Source organism: Doryrhamphus excisus, linkage group LG5 (genome assembly GCF_037039965.1).
Source record: "Doryrhamphus excisus strain RoL-2023G ecotype Guam linkage group LG5, RoL_Dexc_Guam_v1.1, whole genome shotgun sequence".
NCBI lineage: Eukaryota > Metazoa > Chordata > Actinopteri > Syngnathiformes > Syngnathidae > Doryrhamphus > Doryrhamphus excisus.
In genome coordinates, this window is record NC_136361.1 from 1,893,919 (window position 1) to 1,914,174 (window position 20,256).

General features: G+C 44.5%; 1 protein-coding gene across 9 annotated transcripts in view; it reads left to right on the forward strand.

Annotated features, from left to right (window-relative positions):
* Positions 1-242: 242 nt before the first annotated feature.
* Positions 243-20,256, forward strand: part of ntng1a (netrin g1a) — a 70,796-nt gene continuing 50,782 nt past the window's right edge. For 8 of the 9 annotated variants that reach the window (XM_078790563.1, XM_058059928.2, XM_058059930.2 and 5 more), the window contains exons 1-2: positions 2,042-2,588; positions 9,191-9,804. In XM_078790563.1, coding sequence (XP_078646689.1) covers positions 9,556-9,804 — 249 coding nt within the window. In that variant the 5' untranslated portion in view covers positions 2,042-2,588; positions 9,191-9,555. Of the gene's footprint in view, positions 332-1,315; positions 1,421-2,041; positions 2,589-9,190; positions 9,805-20,256 lie in introns of those variants that run through there. The other variant, XM_078790564.1, reaches the window with a different exon arrangement.

Below are 20,256 nucleotides of genomic sequence, written 5' to 3' on the forward strand. Positions count from 1 at the left end.
AACAGCTGGGATAGGCTCCAGCACCCCCACGACCCTCCTGAGGATAAGCGGTAGAAAATGCATATATATGTATATTGGTATTATGAGTGTAAAGGCGACTATAGGGGTGCTATTTCATGTCTAGATGGCTCTAATGAAGACAGTGATCCGACCCAAGGCCATTTGAATCAGGTGATAAGCATGTGGAGGATTTGTTTTACAGACAAGATGACTCTAACCTCGACTAATAAAGTGTTTTTTTTAGGTTTTGGACCACCCACAGACTGGTACCGGGTTTGGCACAATGGTTGGGGGCACCTGCTACGGAGGACCTCTGGGCAGTGTTTTTGCGGTAAGTCTTTCCAAACCGCAATCGGAACAAGAGTTCTCATATGGTTTCAACTTGGGACACCCGTTTTTCTTATGGTCATTAAGTTGCGACCCACTTAAATGTTTAATGTTATTGTAAAGTTGGGTGAGACACACAAACACCAGACTTTTATTGCAGGTTTTGAGGATCACACAGGCACAATAATCCCTAAGACGGCTACTGTTATGATGTTATATTAGAATATTAAATGCATGTGTCCTTAGCTTTGTTGACAAAAAGCCAAAGAATATGAATGACGCTCAAGTGATTGTATTTATACATCGACATATATTGTTGTATTAAATATAGTGACATTGTTCACCAATGAATGTGTTGATACAAATCATCAAAAAAGTGGGAAAATGTCCAAACAAAAGTATGTGTAAGGGTGATAAGGTTGTATTTCCTGGGTATGGGCTCGACACAAACATTTGTAGGCGTTGTATATTCAGGGTCGTCTTATATTTACACCCTACTTTCCTTGACTTTTCCACATTATTTTCCCACATTTGACAGACTTTTTGTGCCTTCTTCAAACTTCCCCACACACCCCGGCTCCTTAAGATGCTGTATTTGATTTGGCTTTGCATATGGTACAGGCTGATATTGCAGGGAGGGGGGGGGGGGGAGTGTCACATATTCCTTGTTTTATCCAAACGTGTGACACGCCGATGCTGAGACATCTTTGATGAATAAAACAAGTGCAGTTCAAGGTGGTGGCTCCCAGCAGCTGCTGTCTGCAAAGAAATAAACTTGAGCTGTCAGAGGCTCACAATGTCTGTGCAGCCACTCTGCTCTCTCTCTCCTCCCCCCCCCCCCCAACCCCCCAACCCCCCCTCCTCACGCACTTGGACTCTTTGCATCTATCAGGCTGTGCGTTTTTGCAAACTTTTCAACAATTGCACAGCGTGTGGGACCCTGAAATATCTTTTATTTGCGTCCCGTGTGGCCGCCGCTTCTCCGTAGGTGACACCCACCGGTGGCACCGGGCTGAGATGTCCCGTCTTAGAGCGGATGGAGGAGGCTGCAACAGGCGACATGGCCGGCTCTCTCCGGGGCTCTGAGACCAAGGTGAGAGGCTTCGAGCTCATTCCCCCCCACCCAGTTATTCATCCGTTTGGTGGGTGCTGATCAACTTTGCAAGCGTTTTCTCTATAAGGGTGGAACAAAACAAGGAAAATACAAAAGAATTGCCTATAAAAACACATTATGGTGATATTTTTTCAAAATATTCTTGCATTATTTGCACGTTTCGGCACCTTTAAGACCCCTGGCATTGCACATGTAATGATAAATTAAATTAAAAAGATATTTAAATCAGATTTGAGCAATATTTTCTGGTGAAACTTTTTGAAGCAGCTTGAGAAAATAGTTTTGCATTATAATGCTGGAGTTATGCGTTAAAGTACGTTTAAAATGAACCCCACGAAACTCCTTTGTAGCCATTTGGAGCCGAGTAAATGAAGATATTTTGATTTGATTTGTGCAAGTATGCCATTTAAACGGTGAATTTCGCATCTTAAGTGTTAAATGGATTCATTCTTGGAGGTGATCATGTGACTTGGGCTTCTTCTTTTATTGCACGCCGGGTCCCAAAAGAGGATGCTGTGCGTGCGTGTGGGTGGATGCACGCCTGGGTGGGGAGGGACGGATGGCGAGGTGAAGAAGGGGGTGGCAGCAGAGTGAGGAGACCACCCATAGATAGGTGCGCAAAGCTGCGCGTCTCTGCGATCGCATCCTCCCAATCGGAGCTGCGCCTCTCACATGGGGACGCGCACACGACGGACGTAGTCTGCGAGTGGAGGGACTCCGGACGGATTCCAGTCTTTCTAGCGCGTTGTCCGAGTCCAGGAGGGAGGAGGGCGTCTTTGGGAATATCGGAAGTTTCTCCAGTGCCGCCCGAACGTGTTCCACCCCGACACTTGGACGAGGACTATGATGGACACTTTGGCGCCGGGGCTCCTGTCCAGAAAGGCTCCGGTGTGCGTGACGCACGGCGCTGCACCGGTCATGAGTTTTCCTGTGGCAGGACAATCCTCTTGATCCTCCAGGCAGAGCAATGGTGCGCGCTGCGAGTCCTCTGAGACTGACGTGCGCACTCATCACATTCCGGCTCTTGCAAGAGCGCGTCTTAAAACGCTTCATTCCCCATTCATGATCATTCTGCTGCTGCTCGGAACTTGTTGAGCGAGGGACTTGGACCTTGGAGCACATGTGCGTGAGTTGGACCTCCATATTTGTAAGTGCTTGAACTTTTTGCCTGCGTGCGTGTGTTTTTCTTTTCTTCATGCGTACTTTTCTTAATCTTCCTCATCCTGCTTCAGTTTTCTTATTCTCTTTCTTTCTGTGTCCAAGTGCTCGCTTCACTTTATTTAAAGGCGCCCCCTTGTGGAAGTCGAGGTGGTTTTTGTCATCTATCAAGCCTAATTGCGTTTGTCTCCTGCTGCAGGCCAATTGCTTTGACATTAATTTGTCATTAAATGAGCTGCCTATTACAGTTAGACCTCCCCTGGTGCACTTTTTAGCACATGCCTTGAAGTTCCCTTAAATGAGCCACAATGGGGTGGAAGACGTGTGAGCCTGATGGTATTACCGAAGTCAAACATGGCTTTGTGTTCTTGGATGCTCCAGTCATCTTTCAGGTGGATGGATGGACCCCGGCTCTTGGTCAGGGGTGTCGAAACCTTTTCGTGCGAAGGCTACGTTGGTAAAAATGAAGGAATGCAACTTGGCCATTGTTGATACTTGGGAAAGCAACACATGTTCAGTATGTGCGAAGAACTTATATTCATTTCAAGATAATCTTAGCGTTGTGATATCGGTGAAAAAGCTTCGTGCAGCTTTGGTCTTTTTCCCAGTTTTGCTGTTTCCCCCCCAAAATATATTTCAACATTTTAAATAATTCTCATAATATTTTTTACTTTGTTATAACTTGTTCATAAACTTAATTGTCCACAATTGACAACTTTATTTTGTTTTCTTTAGAAGAGTGATATATATATAATTTTTTTTAACATTTCATTTCTATTTTCTAATTGTGAATTTATTTCCATAATAATTTGAATTTATTCTAATAACATTGTCACTTTTTCCACCACCTAAATTTCCAACAAAAATTATTTTTGTTTTCTTATAAAATAGTCATTTTTTAATATTATGTCATGTTATGTCGCTAAAAATATATTTTTTTCATTATATTCTGTTGTAAAATTGCTGCTTTAGGTTAGATTACCAGTACCACTTTTTCCTCTTAATATTTTGACTTTCTTGCAAAATTGCTGCTATTTCTATTTTTACTGTTTGTTTTGTTAAATTATATTATTAGAATGTCCAGCGGGCCAATGAGGAAAAACAGCTCTGAGCTGTAAATGGCCCCTGAGCCACACCTTGGACACCCGTCATAAGCCATCACAAGCCATCACACCCCAGTGGCCAAAAGCTGACTATACTAAGTCTGGAAGTCATAACGGAATGCAGGACTATGGTGTCAGTGTGAAACAATGTATTCATATTCATATTCATATTCATACAATGCATGCCTGCCTCCGCCTCATTTCTGCCTTTTCCATGCAGTATTTCCTGCACAAGCGACCTCAGTGAGCATCTTCTTTGCAGCTAAAGTGGACATATTTGAGTATCCAGGCATGTCACTGCGGTTAGAGTAATGTGCATGCGGCCTTTTAGGAAAAAAAGTGCCTTTAATAATGCATTAGGTGTTCCAGTGTCGCAAAGAGAGCCATGCTTGGTGGCGAGGCGAGGCGAGGAGGGAGGGCGGCTGAGGCGTGATCTTGTTTCGCCCTTTTCATTGGGTGCCTCCACGCCGAAGTAACTGACGCCCGAGGGCTCTCGACTCAAAGTCGGGGGCCGCACGGCCGCACTCGGCCTGTCAAAAGTGCTGCTCCTGCACAAACAGGGTGCATGTGTCAGAGTTGCACGCTCAGGGGGGGGCCGGGGGGGGGGGAGTGTTTGGGATGAAAAAACACTGATAGAGTATTGTGGCAGATGGAGCGGGTGGGGGCAAGCTAAGCGCATCCTTAGAAGTCACGCATTGATTGCCTTCAAAGGCCGGCTCAGACCTGCCCCGCTAGCTGAGCCGCATCCTGGTACTGGACCTTGCAACCCAACACAGCACCGACTGACTTCATCAGAAGAGTTGTGGCTTTTAATTATTGGCTAATAAGCATCATAAAAATGTCAGGAAATTGTTAAAAAAAAAACTAAGATGTGAATTAAAGCCAATGAGGCAATATAGTAACTCATGGTTTTTTACATTAGAGCCTTCCAGACATGAAATAACACCCCTATAGTCACCTTTACACCGCTTTTACCCAATATGGTGGACATAATATATATTAGAACTAATAATAGGTCGTATTCAAGCACAAATCTTAGGTGAAAAATGGATTTTGGGTTTTTGTACTTTTCAGTTCTTGATGGTATCAAATTGAAGACTTGATGAATAGCAGGCAGGGGACTGCCCCCCCCCCCCAGTCTACCGGGTGGACTTCTCCGGCACTTAAACAGCCGTCAGCAGTCCGCCTATTCGCCATCGGCCGACACGATTAAAAGTTGATAAGCCGGCCGGTCGTAGGCGCCGACATTTTCAGAAGCGGAAAGGTGGGATGCGTTCCCGCCCGAGGCTGTCATGTTTGCAGGGCCCCACTTTGCATTTCTGAGGACGGCGCCCTTATTGGCAGCTTATTTACAGGCAGGATGAGTTATGTCGTCAGCATACAAAAGGGAAGCTTCCATCCTGATCTATCTTTTATCTACCTCCGACTGTCTGCCCTCGCTCCCTCTGCCCTTCCCTCTCCTGTCTTCTTGTTTCCCTCCTTTTTAACAAAGCACTGGTGGGGAATATGAAACAGGAAGAGGCAGGGAAGATGAAAGTAAAAGAGGCAGGACGGAAGCCGTGTCAGAAATCGCCCTTGAAAGTGCATAAAATGCGTGAAATTAAAAATAAAAAGGTGGGGAAACATCCCTGCTATCAGCGCTTACCTTCATCATTCCAGCTTAGTTTGCGCTGAGCTCGTCCTTATTGATTGCTTTGAAATTCTTGGGTGTGACTAATTGGTTTAATTGTAACTGTTAGCATGTCCGCCACATCCCAGCTCGCTACCTTTGGACCTTGGACCACAATTCACCTGACCAATGGAGAGCGTATTCTTCTCAAGTCCCGCCCCCAGGGACTCCTGGCATGACGGGCACCAGCGGATGCTTGCACAGATAAATACTGTACGCATGATCAGCTTCCTCTTGGGCATTCAATTACATTTAGTTCCTCAGTAACTACTCTAAATGTCTGTGCCTTAGTCATGAGGTCTTCCTTGGTTCCTCAGTAACTACTCTAAATGTCTTTGCCTTAGTCATGAGGTATTCCTTGGTTCCTCAGTAACTACTCTAAATGTCTGTGCCTTAGTCATCAGGTCTTCCTTGGTTCCTCAGTAACTACTCTAAATGTCTTTGCCTTAGTCATGAGGTCTTCCTTGGTTCCTCAGTAACTACTCTAAATGTCTTTGCCTTAGTCATGAGGTCTTCTTTAGTTCCTCAGTAACTACTCTAAATGTCTTTGCCTTAGTCATGAGGTATTCCTTGGTTCCTCAATAACTACTCTAAATTTATGGGCCTTAGTCATGAGGTCTTTCTTGGTTCCCCAGTAACTACTCTAAATGTCTTTGCCTTAGTCCTGAGGTCTTCATTGGTTCCTCAGTAACTACTCTAAATGTATTTGCCTTAGTCATGAGGTCTCCCTTAGTTCCTGAGTAACTACTCTAAATGCATGTGCCTTAGTCATGAGGTCTTCTTTAGTTCCTAAGTAACTACTCTAAATGTCTGTGCATTAGTCATCAGGTCTTCCTTGGCTCCTCAGTAACTACTCTAAATGTCTTTGCCTTAGTCATCAGGTCTTCCTTGGTTCCTCAATAACTACTCTAAATGAATGTGCCTTAGTCATGGGGTCTTTCTTGGTTCCTCAGTAACTCCTCTAAATGTCTTTGCCTTAGTCATGAGGTCTCCCTTAGTTCCTGAGTAACTACTCTAAATGCATGGGCCTTTGCCACGAGGTCTTCCTTAGTAACTACTCTAAATGCATGTGCCTGTGCCATAGTCAAGAGTTCTTCCTTGGTTCATCAGAAATGACTCTAAATGTATGCGCCTTAGTCATAAGGTCTCCCTTAGTTTCTCAGTAACCACTCTAAATGTCTGTGCCTTAGTCATGAGGTCTCCCTTGGTTCCTCAGTAACTACTCTAAATGTCTTTGCCTTAGTCATGAGGTCTTCTTTAGTTCCTCAGTAACTACTCTAAATGTCTTTGCCTTAGTCATGAGGTATTCCTTGGTTCCTCAGTAACTACTCTAAATGTCTTTGCCTTAGTCATGAGGTATTCCTTGGTTCCTCAATAACTACTCTAAATTTATGGGCCTTAGTCATGAGGTCTTCATTGGTTCCTCAGTAACTACTCTAAATGTATTTGCCTTAGTCATGAGGTCTCCCTTAGTTCCTGAGTAACTACTCTAAATGCATGTGCCTTAGTCATGAGGTCTTCTTTAGTTCCTAAGTAACTACTCTAAATGTCTGTGCATTAGTCATCAGGTCTTCCTTGGCTCCTCAGTAACTACTCTAAATGTCTTTGCCTTAGTCATCAGGTCTTCCTTGGTTCCTCAATAACTACTCTAAATGAATGTGCCTTAGTCATGGGGTCTTTCTTGGTTCCTCAGTAACTCCTCTAAATGTCTTTGCCTTAGTCATGAGGTCTCCCTTAGTTCCTGAGTAACTACTCTAAATGCATGTGCCTGTGCCATAGTCAAGAGTTCTTCCTTGGTTCATCAGAAATGACTCTAAATGTATGCGCCTTAGTCATAAGGTCTCCCTTAGTTTCTCAGTAACCACTCTAAATGTCTGTGCCTTAGTCATGAGGTCTCCCTTGGTTCCTCAGTAACTACTGTACTTTTGTGTACCTTGCTGTAAAGTGAGCCCATACTGTATGTACTCATCTACAATTGATCCAGGCGTACAGTATGTCATGAGGTCTCCCTTAGTTCCTCAGTAACTACTCTAAATGTATGTCCAGAAATGCCCATTCCCACATATGGATCCCCATGAAAACAAAGGTAGCAGGAGCGACATACAGATCTCCAGCTGTGCTTACTCATCCAAGCTCCTCTCCAGCAAGTGTTTGTACATGACTGTAACCTTTCTTCATCCAGAGGTGTCATACACACATTGTCACCCGTGGAGTCCCCTTCCCAGGCAGCTCTTTAGTGTGGGCCTGAACACGGAAACGCTGTGCTGCATCTCCTAATGGGAACATGGAGCTCAGTGCCAACACTTCCTGTCATAATTGGCTGCTTTCTAACCTGCTGACTTCTCGCCCGTGCACGTTTTCTTACGTTTTACATTTCAGGGGTTTCTTACTCTCTTCACTCCGCCTCTAAAGCATCTTGACAACTTGACCCTTTTTTCCTTTCCAATGATTAGCCTCTTTCACTTAGAAATATACAGCAAGCTAGCCTCGTCAGCGCTAACGGTAGATATGGCATATTGCTGCTAACTGTACTGTTTTTTTGGATGGAGGGATGGATGGATGGATGGATGGATGGATGGATGCGTTGTTAGTCAAGCTGACTGCGACCAGACCACGAGGATTCCGATTGATCGCTTCGCCAGCTGACTGGTGTGAACGATTAAACCAGGCTACGCCGTCTGACACTCAAGCTGTTAGCTCGCATCTCCATCAATCACCAGCAGTCAGGCTGCTGTTTGGAGGCGGGAAAAAACCTCCCTGTGGTAGTACAGTACCGTGGTTCCCATCCCATAAAGCCTATACATTATGTACTTATGTGTCATATTTATAAATTACATTTTGAAAAGGTGAATCCACCGTTGTCATTTCTTCAAACATGTCATCATTTCCTGGGACAAGACAGAAGAAAGACACTTTGACACCTTGTAAAGTAGTCAGTGTACAGCTTGAACAGTATCCATCCCATAGAACCCATGCTCTCCTTGTTGGAATTACACTTTATTCTCTTCATATTTTGATTTTATTCTTGGAACATTACTGCTCATTTTACTGCTCAGTAACTACTCTAAATGTCTGTGCCTTAGTCATGAGTTCTTCCTTGTTTCCTCAGTCACTACTCTAAATGTCTGTATCTTAGTCATGAGGTCTTCCTTAGTTCCTTAGCAACTACTCTAAATGCATGGGCCTTAGTCATGAGGTCTCCTTTAGTTCCTCAGTAACTACTCTAAATGGCTGTGCCTTAGTCATGAGGTCTTCCTTAGTTCCTCAGCAACTACTCTAAATGGCTGTGCCTTAGTCATGAGGTCTTCCTTAGTTCCTCAGTAACTACTCTAAATGGCTGTGCCTTAGTCATGAGGTCTTTCTTAGTTCCTCAGTAACTACTCTAAATGCATGTGCCTTAGTCATGAGGTATTCCTTAGTTCCTCAGTAACTACTCTAAATGCACGTGCCTTAGTCATGAGGTCTTCCTTAGTTCCTCAGTAACTACTCTAAATGTCTGTGCCTTAGTCACAAGGTTTTTTTAATTCCTCAGTAACTACACTAAATGCATGTGCCATAGTCACAAGGTCTTCCTTAGTTCCTCAGTAACTACTCTAAATGCATGTGCCATAGTCATGAGGTCTTCCTTAGTTCCTTAGTAACTACTCTAAATGCCTACATTTCCCCACTGCTGTTGTATTTATACTCTTCTTGTTATATAGAATGTGCCCTGGGCTTTAAAAAAACAGTCATGGGCCCCAAATGACCCCCGGGGTGCACTTTGGACACCCCCGTCCTGGCGCCGTATTCATCCGCCCTTCTGTGTTTATTTGTCCACAGATTGCCTCACAGGACGAGCACAATGACTGACAGCCAGACAAGCTGAGGAAACCTGTCACACCTTGTCTTATCAACACGTCAAAGGGCTATCTCCCATTTGCCCCCCCCCCCTTTTTTCCCACCATCCTCCCTCCATCTTGTCCTCTCCTCAATGGGCTGCTAACCTTAGAGAGACAGCAGTAGTAGACAAAGACACCTTTAAAGCAGCTTTCACATCACCTGGAAGGCATGTCTCCCTGCTTCCGTTGAATAAGTTGCTGTCAGTGGAAGAAGAGACGGCCGTTGTTCGTAAGTCTTGATAAGGAGATCCAGATCCCAGGGAGGAGATCCAGATCCCGGGAAGGCGCTAAGAGAGAGGAGCAGTCATGCATCTGTATTTGGCGTTGACGCTGCAGGCGTTGTGGACGGGGGTTTGCCAAGCGGCCATGCAGCACTACCCTGCGGCGTGGGGCCACTACGACGTGTGCAAGTCCCAGGTCTACTCGGATGAAGGCCTCACCTGGGACTACATGGCCTGCCAACCGGAGGCGGCTGACATGACCCAGTACCTGAAGGTGACGCTGGATCCGCCCAATATCACCTGCGGAGATCCGCCCGAGACGTACTGCGCCCTGGTGAGTACGCCCGTGCAATGCAATCATTTTAGTAGCATATTCTAAAAATAGCATTTAAAAAATAAACTAAACAACAAAGCAAAGTGGAAAGATCAGCAGTTTGCAAGAATGTCAAATTTAACCAAAAATTCACATGGGAAAAAATAATGTAGCCTTTAGTAGCATAGAGTAGTTGAAATATTAAAGAAAATATTTATTCTAATTTTATGAGAAACCAAATTAAGTTAGATTTGGAAAAATGTATAATTATGGGAATAACATCAAATATTATGGGAATAATTATGGGAATAATGTGATATTACCAAACAAAACTGAAGAAAGTTTAAATGATTGGGAAAAAACCCAAAAAAACAACATAAATAAAAAATAATAATAATAAAAAAAGAGCAAAGAGTGAAGTTTATGGTAATAAACGTTTTCACCGATACGACAAAGCCAATTTTATCTTTCTTGAAATATATATACAACTACTTAGCACATCAAAGTGGCAGAGTCGCTTCCCTCCATCTTTCACGATGTGGCCCTCGCTGGAAAAGGTTTGAACCCCCCCTGATGTACGTGTCGCACATGGTATCGATTTGTTCTGTCCTTCGTGAGAAGCGACAGACAATCCCAAAGCCTGTGTTGCATTAATGCGGCTGACGACGAGGAGGCCTGTGCCGATTGACGTCATGTTCTGCTGTCGGGAGAGCTGCTCCTCGCCGTGTTGTTGACACTGATTGCTCACACAAAACATAGCATAATGTGACTTTGCCAGGGAAAACAAACACCGCAGCCTCACAGACGATGCAAATGCCCAATTAAAGAAGATACAAACAAACCAAAAAGGGAAATAAAGCAGTGACAGTCAACAGTCACCATTTTTTTACCACGATTTTTTTTACCACGTTCTGTGGGCTGTAATGTATTATTAGTAGGCATATTTTTTGCTGAAATAAAGCGTTTCCAAGCATAAAAATGGCTCGATGAAGGGAATACAAATAGAAGCCATCCAAAAGACACATTCAGACGTTGTGATGTGTAGGTGTCAGTAATTTCAGTCAAATATTGGGTAAGACACACAAGCATCAGACTTGATTAGTGAAGGTTTGAATGATCTCACAACAGGAACACTAACCCTCAACGCGGGCTACCGTTGTGGCCCGTCCTATTCGCCCCCGACCTAGCACCGGAACACATTAACAGCAACCCACAACCACACGTCTTATTTTCTCTTATTATGTCTATTATATTAGGTAATTGGAGTGTAAAGATGACTATAGGGGTGCTATTTCATATCAAGAGAGCTCTAATCATTCTGAAAACCACATTGACAGCAACACACCCAAGCATGAATCGGAGCCTTTAATGACGTATGTCTACATCTATAATGTCAAAAGCTATATTTAGGTGGTATTTATAAATATATTTATATTACATTTATTTGTCAGAAATCTGGAGCGAATGAATAATTATAATAATAATAATAATGCAAAAGTAAGTTATCTGCAGCAGTAGTTGACAAGGAGTTCGCACTAAGTGTCCAATGAAAGCAACAATTGGTTGATTGGCTTTGAAGGCCTCAGTGGTGCTTCTGCAAATTATCTGGCAATCATGAAAATCACAAACTCCTCTGGAGCTGAAAATAAAAGGATCATATTAGGTCAAGCATTTAATTAGCAAAGCAGCCTGCTCCTTTTTTGGGGGGGGGTGGTCTTGGCTTTGAAGCTCACAGCTGGTCACCCCAGATTGCGAAACGATGAATCGGTTTTCCATCTGTAGTGGAAGTCATCAAACATCTCCAAGAACAGACACTTGCTACAAGAGCGCTTTTAGATGAATAGCGACACCTTCCAGGAAGAAAAGTGGTAACGTGAGAAGTATAAATAGACAGCAGGCATCGGCTGCAAGTCATCTGAGAGGAGAGACCAAGAGGATTAACATTACGGCGACGACGAAAGCAGCCTGAGAATGATGAGGAGAGATTGGAGGAGGAGTGGGCGTCGGGGAGCAAAAGGCTAAGCGTACGGCGACTGAGGAGCTGAGATCTTCTCTTGGACCACATCGGGGACTTGGAACAGTGAATAATGGAACATCTAGCTCGTGTCTTCTATTCATGCTACAAATTATTCAATTGGGCAGCTTAGCTTTTGTCCACACTGAAGTTTTATTGCTCTTTCCAAAGCAACAAAAACAACCTTGAAAAAACAATCGGTCTAAATAAAAACACAAACGTTTGTCTCAAGCAAGGCGGCACTGCAGCACAGTAGCACCTTGTTTATCACAGTTATTTCTTTGGTCGGGGAATATTTCTCTTTGTGCCATTTTTAACATTATTAGAGCCCTCTGGACACAAAATAACACCCCTATAGTCTCATCCTTGTGGAAATGAGTTGAAGTAGAATTTATAATGTGCTTTAAAAATGCTACAAATGTGGCTACATATTGATGCATGCTTTGGATGGCGGAACAATAAGAATAACAAACAAAATGGCAGTGAAATATTTGCGGACATTATTGCATTATTTCATGGAAAACTAAATGTGGTATAATCCCTTGATTATTGTGATTATTTGGTTGTCGGTTAGAGGATAAAAAAAACTGTTGATCGTTTTTTATATGCTATTAGAGCCCTCTATACCTAAATAGCCCCCCTATAGTCACATTTACACTACTATTGCCCAATATGGTGGATGTAATGTGAGAAAGTGTGCTTGTGTGTGTAAATATGTTACGTTGGCATTGACAGGAAGTGATGTCGGAAAAGTAGCTTGGGACGATTGTGCCTGTTGTGAGATCCTTGGGGATCACTCGGGATCCTCCGGGAGGAGTAGGGCCAAGTAGCTTCGGAGAAGGAAGTCTGGGCTTACTTGCTTCGGCGCCCCCCCAGCCAACCTTGGAAGAAGACGGATGGATTATGGGAATCGATACCAGTGTTGGCAATCCTGGTATTGATATTTTGGTATTGATCCTCTCGTGGTGTCCACATTCCAAAAATGATAGATCCAGATGTTGAGGTGGACCTGGATCACGGTCAGTTACTTAATGGCATATTTTTATACACAAAATCGGTGACAATTTAATGAGGGCCTTCCAAAATACTTCGTGTGTACTCGGAGCCTCCATCACATTCCCAAAGTATTGACTGATGCCATCCGTTTACTCCAAGGCTGCCCGAGTGCAGGGAGTTCAGGAGATGGGTGTCATATGGAGGAGTCCATTGTCAACACGGTTTGACCTTCCATCCTCCAAGCGCTCAGCCTCGTCACCTCTGATTGATCCGCGGTGAAACCTTGAGCGTGTCTCCTATTTGCTTGGCTGCAAGCGTGTGATGGGTAAACGAATCGCGGCTGAGCGCCAGTCATGCGCGACCAAAGGCTTCACCGGGGCGCTTCTATTTGTGGATACATAAATGAAAGCCAGATTATTATTATTATTATGATTATTATTATGATTATCGGCAGGCTGTCAGCCGTCAGATGAACGTTTGTTTATGGGAGTTGACGCCATGCTGTTGATAAGAGCGTCTCAATTAAAAAGAAAGTGGGCGGTTACTACATGTCCTCCAGAAATGACACAAGCGGCGGTCCAACTGTTACGACACAGTCCAATTCCCCTCAATCGGCTGTTCCAGTTACCCCAGGCAGACTCCAAATCAGCACCCGGACAATTACCTGTGATATTCCCGCTGCCGTGCCAGCGGTGCTTTGCATGGTGAGAAGGATCCTTGCAGATTCAGGGCAATTATCATTATGCTGTGTTATCAGAGAATTTCATCTCTGCGGTAATTGATTTTACACGCCAATCAGACGCAGTTGAAAGGATGGCGGGTCTGCGAGACGTCTAGTGAGAGGAGAGGGAGGCGGATGGAGCAGCTGGAGGGCGTGGCGCTTATACGAGTGTGTCTGCTAGAGGCCTTCATCCCTGGGTCATGGATAGATAACACACACACACACACACACACGGTGACCTTTCAATAGCAATAAGATGCCAATCATTGAACTCTGCCACACAAGTCTGCCATTATGACATCCTGCCCCCCGTCCCCCCCCTCCTGTGAGACGGCTGGCCTTTAATGGCGCTGACAGGTTGCACAAACCCAAACATTGTGTTGATTCAAACAGCAGAGCGTTCGGTCCAGGAGCCTTGAGCGACGTAACGAGGCTAATCGTTATGTCGGAGCTGAAACATTTGCCAAAAGAATATCTTTGTATAAAAACTTGCCGTGTGACAGCGTTTACTATAAAAGTACCCCACCTTTTATTTGGAGTTTTTTTTTTTTTGCTTTGCTCCAAGTTTGTTGGATCTGCACCATCTTCCATCAAGTACTGTCTTCCGGCTTCTGATTGGCTGTGAAGCCATCCTGTTAGAGTTGTTTTGGTGAGTGCAGAAAGTGTACGTGAGACAAACCGTGTACTACATGTCCCCCTGAAAGTATCGTAGTATGCTTCTATGTGATGCGTTCCTTTAGAGCGGGGTCGGAAGGACTGACGTTTGTAAAGGGGTCGTTTGCAATCGGGTTCCTGTGAGGCAGCTGACTTGCCGGAATGGGAAGTCTGCTGATTGGACCGTTTTGCCGGGTATTAGAGAGAGAGACGGGAATACTACAAAGTTCATGTACTTTGAGACCATTGAAACCGGACCTTACCAAAGGTGGTATCTGCTTTGTATACAAACTGTAAGAAGATTGACAGGTCCAGAATGTAGTCCACCGCTTCCTTTTTCTCCGCTTTCCTCGTCACCAAGTGCAAGTGAGACGTGCCCTTGTCATCCACGTACTCGCATGGGGTGAAGCAAACTCGACCTTTTCCAACGCTGATCCTGATTAAGGATTTGGGCTGTTTTAACTCCCCCACACCTCACCCCCCCCCCCTCACCCTCGCTAATGCAGTGCTCCGCACCGGGCTGACATTTCCTGGAGAAATAAGACTACTGCCTTATGGCGCAATATGTCTCATTTCATATCCTGAAACCCGTACTTGCTTTCCGAGGACGACGAGTGGGTGAGACGATCTTCACAGGGTGGCCGTGTTTTCATATGTGACATTACGCTTTTCTTCATTGGCAACATTGGTAACTACTCAGCCCCACCGCCCCCCACATACCCCCCTCCGACCGGCTGACGGACATCAAAAGGTTAGATTCCAGAACGGCGGCAGCAATTAAGCAGCCTGGATAAACTAATTACACATCCAATAGAAGTGTTACGCATCAGAGGAGGATGGCGGCTCGGTCCGTTTTATTTGCCTTCTTTCATCTTGGCCCGGCTAAATCAAATGAAACTGTTATTGTGACAGAAAGGGCGGCTTTGCATCAGAAGCGAATGAAAAATGTAAATGCATAGGCTCGGTGTGTACCAAATGTGGTTTGGGGGCCATTTGTGGCACGGGACCCGCGGCACAATTGGAAAATATAATTTAGAAAACAAGAAACAAGAAAAAAACAAGAAAACAAAAAATAATAATTAAAAAAACAGCAGTAATTTTTTTCAAGTGTTGAAATATTTGTAAAATTTTTTAAAAAGGTCAAAAATAAGAATAAAGCTGAGATGCGTTTTTTCTTGATGTACTGTATATATAACATAGCGTCTTAGCTTTAATATCTACATGTGTTGCTTTACAAAATATCAAAGTGGAAAAGGTGCATCCCTCGCTGGAAAAAGTTTGGACACAACTAGCGTAGGCGCTATTTCTGTCCACTTCAATCACCATGTGACAGACGATCACTAGGATGATAACTTGGTATGTTAATATATGTATTTAATATGACATATAACCATTTGGCTCATCAACCCTGATCATGTTTATGACCGTATTTTCCCTGGATTTATTTTTCCAGGTGGCTCATGATGCAGTTTGTGCATTCCACTAAACAAACTGCAAAAGCAGTATATTTATTTGTATTTTGGAAATGTCCAAAAGTTTTCAGGAGAAAAGTACGGCAAAGTTGTCGCAAAGTTAGCTGACAACATCAGGTGTTGTTTTGTGTTGCTGCGGGTTTGTGTGCGTGTCACTTGTCTGTCTGGGCGCCATCAATGCGCTCCATGTTGCTTCAACCCTTTTACATCGCCACGACGCCATAACAGGGGGCCTCCTTGACTCCAGCTTCCCACAGCCTGCGTCGACTTCTTTTTCAAAAGTTGGGAGGGGGAAAAAAAAAAAGCGTCTCATATTTTGACAAAAACAACGGCGAGGCGTGCTGAAGAATGGGGAAAAACTTTGTACGTGTTTAGATATGACAATATATTTTTCACTGTCAGCAGGCGACAAGGAATTCTGTGCAAGAAAGGCCAGCGTTTGGATTATCTCCCTTTGCTCAGATGTAGCCTCTGACTCTTTCTACTGCCACCATATTTCCATATACACGTATATATGCATATATATATATATACACGTACTGTATGCTCCATTGTCCTCCTTACATGTGGTCCATGAATCTATCTTACAGTTCTACACGTTTCACAGTTAATCCGCTTTCTGTTCTTCCTTTCCCGTGTGAAGCTGAGGGAATTGATGGAAATACTGCAATCTTACTTGTAAATCCTTGTAATTTGGGGATGGATTTCTGCCCCCCCTTTGAGCTGGAACGCTGATTTTTGCAATATTGTCCAGGATAAGAAATGCAAATCAGATTTTGGGGCACATGGAGGGGCAAATGGGATTTGTTAGTATTTGTTTTGGGCTGGTAAAATAATTTGTGGTGATACAGGAGTCGTTATTGGCGACTGTCTTTATTGTCGAGATGTCATTTCCAGTATTTGTCCAGCGCCTTGATGTCTTTGACAAATACTTTGGCTCCTCCATGAATGTGTTTAACATATTCATGAGATGTCTTATATGCAAATACACCACTCGACACATTAGGTGAATTTTTGTGTGTATGGGGTCGGTATCGCCCACAGCCTGAAACGTTCCCAGTATCGAAATCAGCGCCGTTGCACATGACCACCACAAAGTCAAGGATAAGAAGCAGAATCAAAGAAAGGCAGTCAGTTCTTGTGGAAATAGTTTTTGAGTTGTGGTAACACAGAAGAGTCTCTGTCGACCTCCGAATTGGTATGAGCGTGCGCCTTTTCGGAAGTCTCCAAAATAGAAGTGCGGCAGATGAGAGGCTCCAGATAGAAGAGTCAAAAAAGCACCGAGTCTGCACTTCTTTCAAAGCAATGCAGCCGTGTGCTGGAACGTTTTCATTTTCCTGTGCGCTCAGCTTGATCTGACAGTGAGACGTAATCTGACATTGGCCGCTCCGTGTGATTTGACTTGAAAACTCATTGACAGCTGCGGAAAAGCGCTTGTTCAAACACACGGCTAAGCAGGACAAATGAATCCAAAGCCATCACGGAAGTGTGCGTTTTCTAATTTCACAGAAAAGCACCAGGCTCGTCGTGCTTGGTTTTTAGCCACTGAAGCCTTTTGGGAACGGTCTTACATTGCTCTTCTCCGCACTGTCCGCATGGCTCAGTGGCTTCAGGAGCGAACGAGCGAACGAGCGAGCGAGCGAGCATACACCCTGCAAGGGAAACACGCTGAAGCCTGGAAAATGTGCTTTCTTAATTAAAGGAGGGGAATAGCCGCTGCAGCTATTTACACCTAATTCTGACATAAATCTGTAGTTATCGCACTTGCGAGACTGCGCTCCCCCCAATTTAGGAGGTACCCCAGAGCCTTTCCTTAATAAGCAATCTTCCTGATTGAGCCGAGGTGAGACTTATAGGCGAAAAGGAGGAGGGAAGCTGAATCTAACCAGAAGGGAAGTAGTTAGCAAAGTGCTGCCATGGCTATTCACATTGTTAGCATTCTATTAACCCCGTTTAGGACAGAGGGAGCAGTTGGTAAATTGTGGCCAGACGTGCAGTGTGGGCAGGAATGTGGCTTGAGGGTAAAGGATGGACGCTTGGCATTTCAACCTCTCGATACGCCGAGCCTGGACTCCTTCTCAGTCCATTTCTCCTAATTAGGAAGTGGTTTTATTTCTTAGGGCTATGGAACTCAACCGAGTTCCCCTTTTTCACCTTATTTTGCGGAATAGAAGCATCGTACTCGACCTTTGAATTGTTTTCGGAGTGGACTCTTGGTTAAGGTCTGACTTAAACTGAAAGGTGCTCTAAATTGAAACTCTTTTTTAAACAGTTCACAGTTAATCCCAGTTAATCCAGTTAATTCATTTATGTTTTGGAATGTTCCAGTCCGCTGATGATGCTAATCAAGGTTCCACTTTGCTTGGCATCAATGCTTCGATGGCGGCTGATGGCAGTTACCGCGTACAGCCATTTACATTCATCGACAACAATTAACCAGACTATTTGTGAGTGTGAAAGCAGCTCTGACAAGGTGGCATGCTTTGACAGGTGGGGGGTGGGGGTGCCAACCGATAATCTTTTCATTATGTTTGCGAGGCTGCTGAGCACGTGAGAGCCTTGGCGTGGAAACGCATTCTACATCCCGTCTGTCTGCACATCAGTCGCTCTAAATGGAATGATTTGGTTGGAAGTGCCAGGTATTAGCTGTTTGTTTGGTGCTGCGGGACTGCCATTGTTGTCACACCAAACAGGACTTCTTCAATGCTTATTCAGCGTCGCTTCAGTCAGTCTGTTCACCCCCCCGAAACCCCCCCACCCCCAGCGTAAACACAAGGGCCGTGCAGCGACAGCGGCAGACATTGTGGCAGGGAGCGTTGGCGTTTCAGATGAGTCGCTCCTCGCCTGGATTCCCTTGGATCCCATCAAGGGCTTCCGTGCTCTCGTGTTATTAGCTGGCTTGCTGCCTCGCATTAGCTTAGCTGGTGTAAAAAAAAAACAAAAAAAAAAAACAAAACACTAAACAGCAGATGATTATAGATCAGTAGTCAATTAAATGAACATCTGAGCTTCATTGTGATGATACATGCCTTACTGTTACTTACCCAGCATGCATCTCACGTGCAGAACTTGCAGTATGGATGTCTGGAAGCCTGCTCCTCTTCACCCTGCAATTAACCAGCAATTTGTTTTAGTCTCAGCTAAATAAATGACTAACCCTAATTAGCTCCTCTCCCTCCCCTAAATAGTCCCTCTGGTATGCAATTTAGACGGGAACCCATTCGTGTCTGGCAGCTCGTGTTAAGACCTGAAATCATTGATCATTCATTCATTCATTTTCTACCGCTTATTCTCATGCTTATTCTCCCAGCTGTCCAGGTACACCCAGGACTGGTGGCCAGCCAATCACAGGGCACATATAAACAAACAACCATTCACACTCACATTCATACCTATGGACAATTTGGAGTCGCTAATTAACCTAGCATGTTTTTGGAATGTGGGAGGAAACCGGAGTACCCGGAGAAAACCCACGCATGCACGGGGAGAACATGCAAACTCCACACAGGGATAGCCGAGGCTGGAATTGAACCCTGGTCTCCTAGCTGTGAGGTCTGCACGCTAACCACTCGTCCACCGTGCAGCCCTATGTCCTGATAATAATAAATCTATAATCCTTCCCCCGGTGTGTGGATGCCCCGGTTTCCATATGAGTCAGTTTTTTCACCCAAATTTTCCCCAATGAAATGAAAGCCTCCCGGGCCTGCATTGGTGTTTTTGCATCCCTATGCGTACTACCAACAGAACAGCTCCATACAACGTTCCATCTCCAACATGATGTCATCCTGCTAATACGCTCCTACAGCAGTGTTATGGTACTAAAGTTGGAATGATCCGGAATTATATTGGAAATACTCCAAAATGCGCTGAATATCCACCATGTTGTCTTATTTACCTGAATGCTACAGCAAGGTAATGGTGGGAATGGTAGGAAAAACTGGATATTCCAAAGTGGTTGAGACATTTCTGCTGCATCACATCAGTGGAAAATGGCCCCGACCGTGCGGGTTGTACCTGCAGAGCTATTTTTGGTATTTGGCCTAACCAAACGGTCAGACGTGTTTTTTGTGAAGCCGCGGTGGTGAACAATGACTCATGAAGCCAGCGTGTGACTGCGCCTCATTATGTATCTGGGTGCCATGTGGCAGCGAGCGCCTCGCCGTTCGTTGCTCTGCCAAGCGATAAGAACACAGAGTAAGCCACTCGCCGTTCCAGCATACTGGATTTCCACTCGGAATCATCTTTGCTGGGAGCTGCTCTATTTCTAAAGTAACAATTCCCGCGGAGCGCCGTGTTGACTTTAAATTCTCGACATGCTCAGTGCGGGTAGCTTTTTTAAACAGATTATCAACGGCAAAGCTCTCGACTGCGAAGCGGAAAAGTGAAATCCCAAAAGGGCGAGATGTTTGTAAGGCTGTTAAAGCATTGTTAATGAAGGACACTTTTGAGCGACGATTAAAGCTAATAGCTTGTAACGGGGTGCTCTAATTGTTGTTGATTATGTCAGGACTTTCATCTTCGAGCCCTTTATGTCGTAACGTAGCTTCGATTTAACGAGAGAAGCCTTCTAATTGAGCGTGTTATTGCGGATTAGCGTGATGCGAGCCGAGACCAGC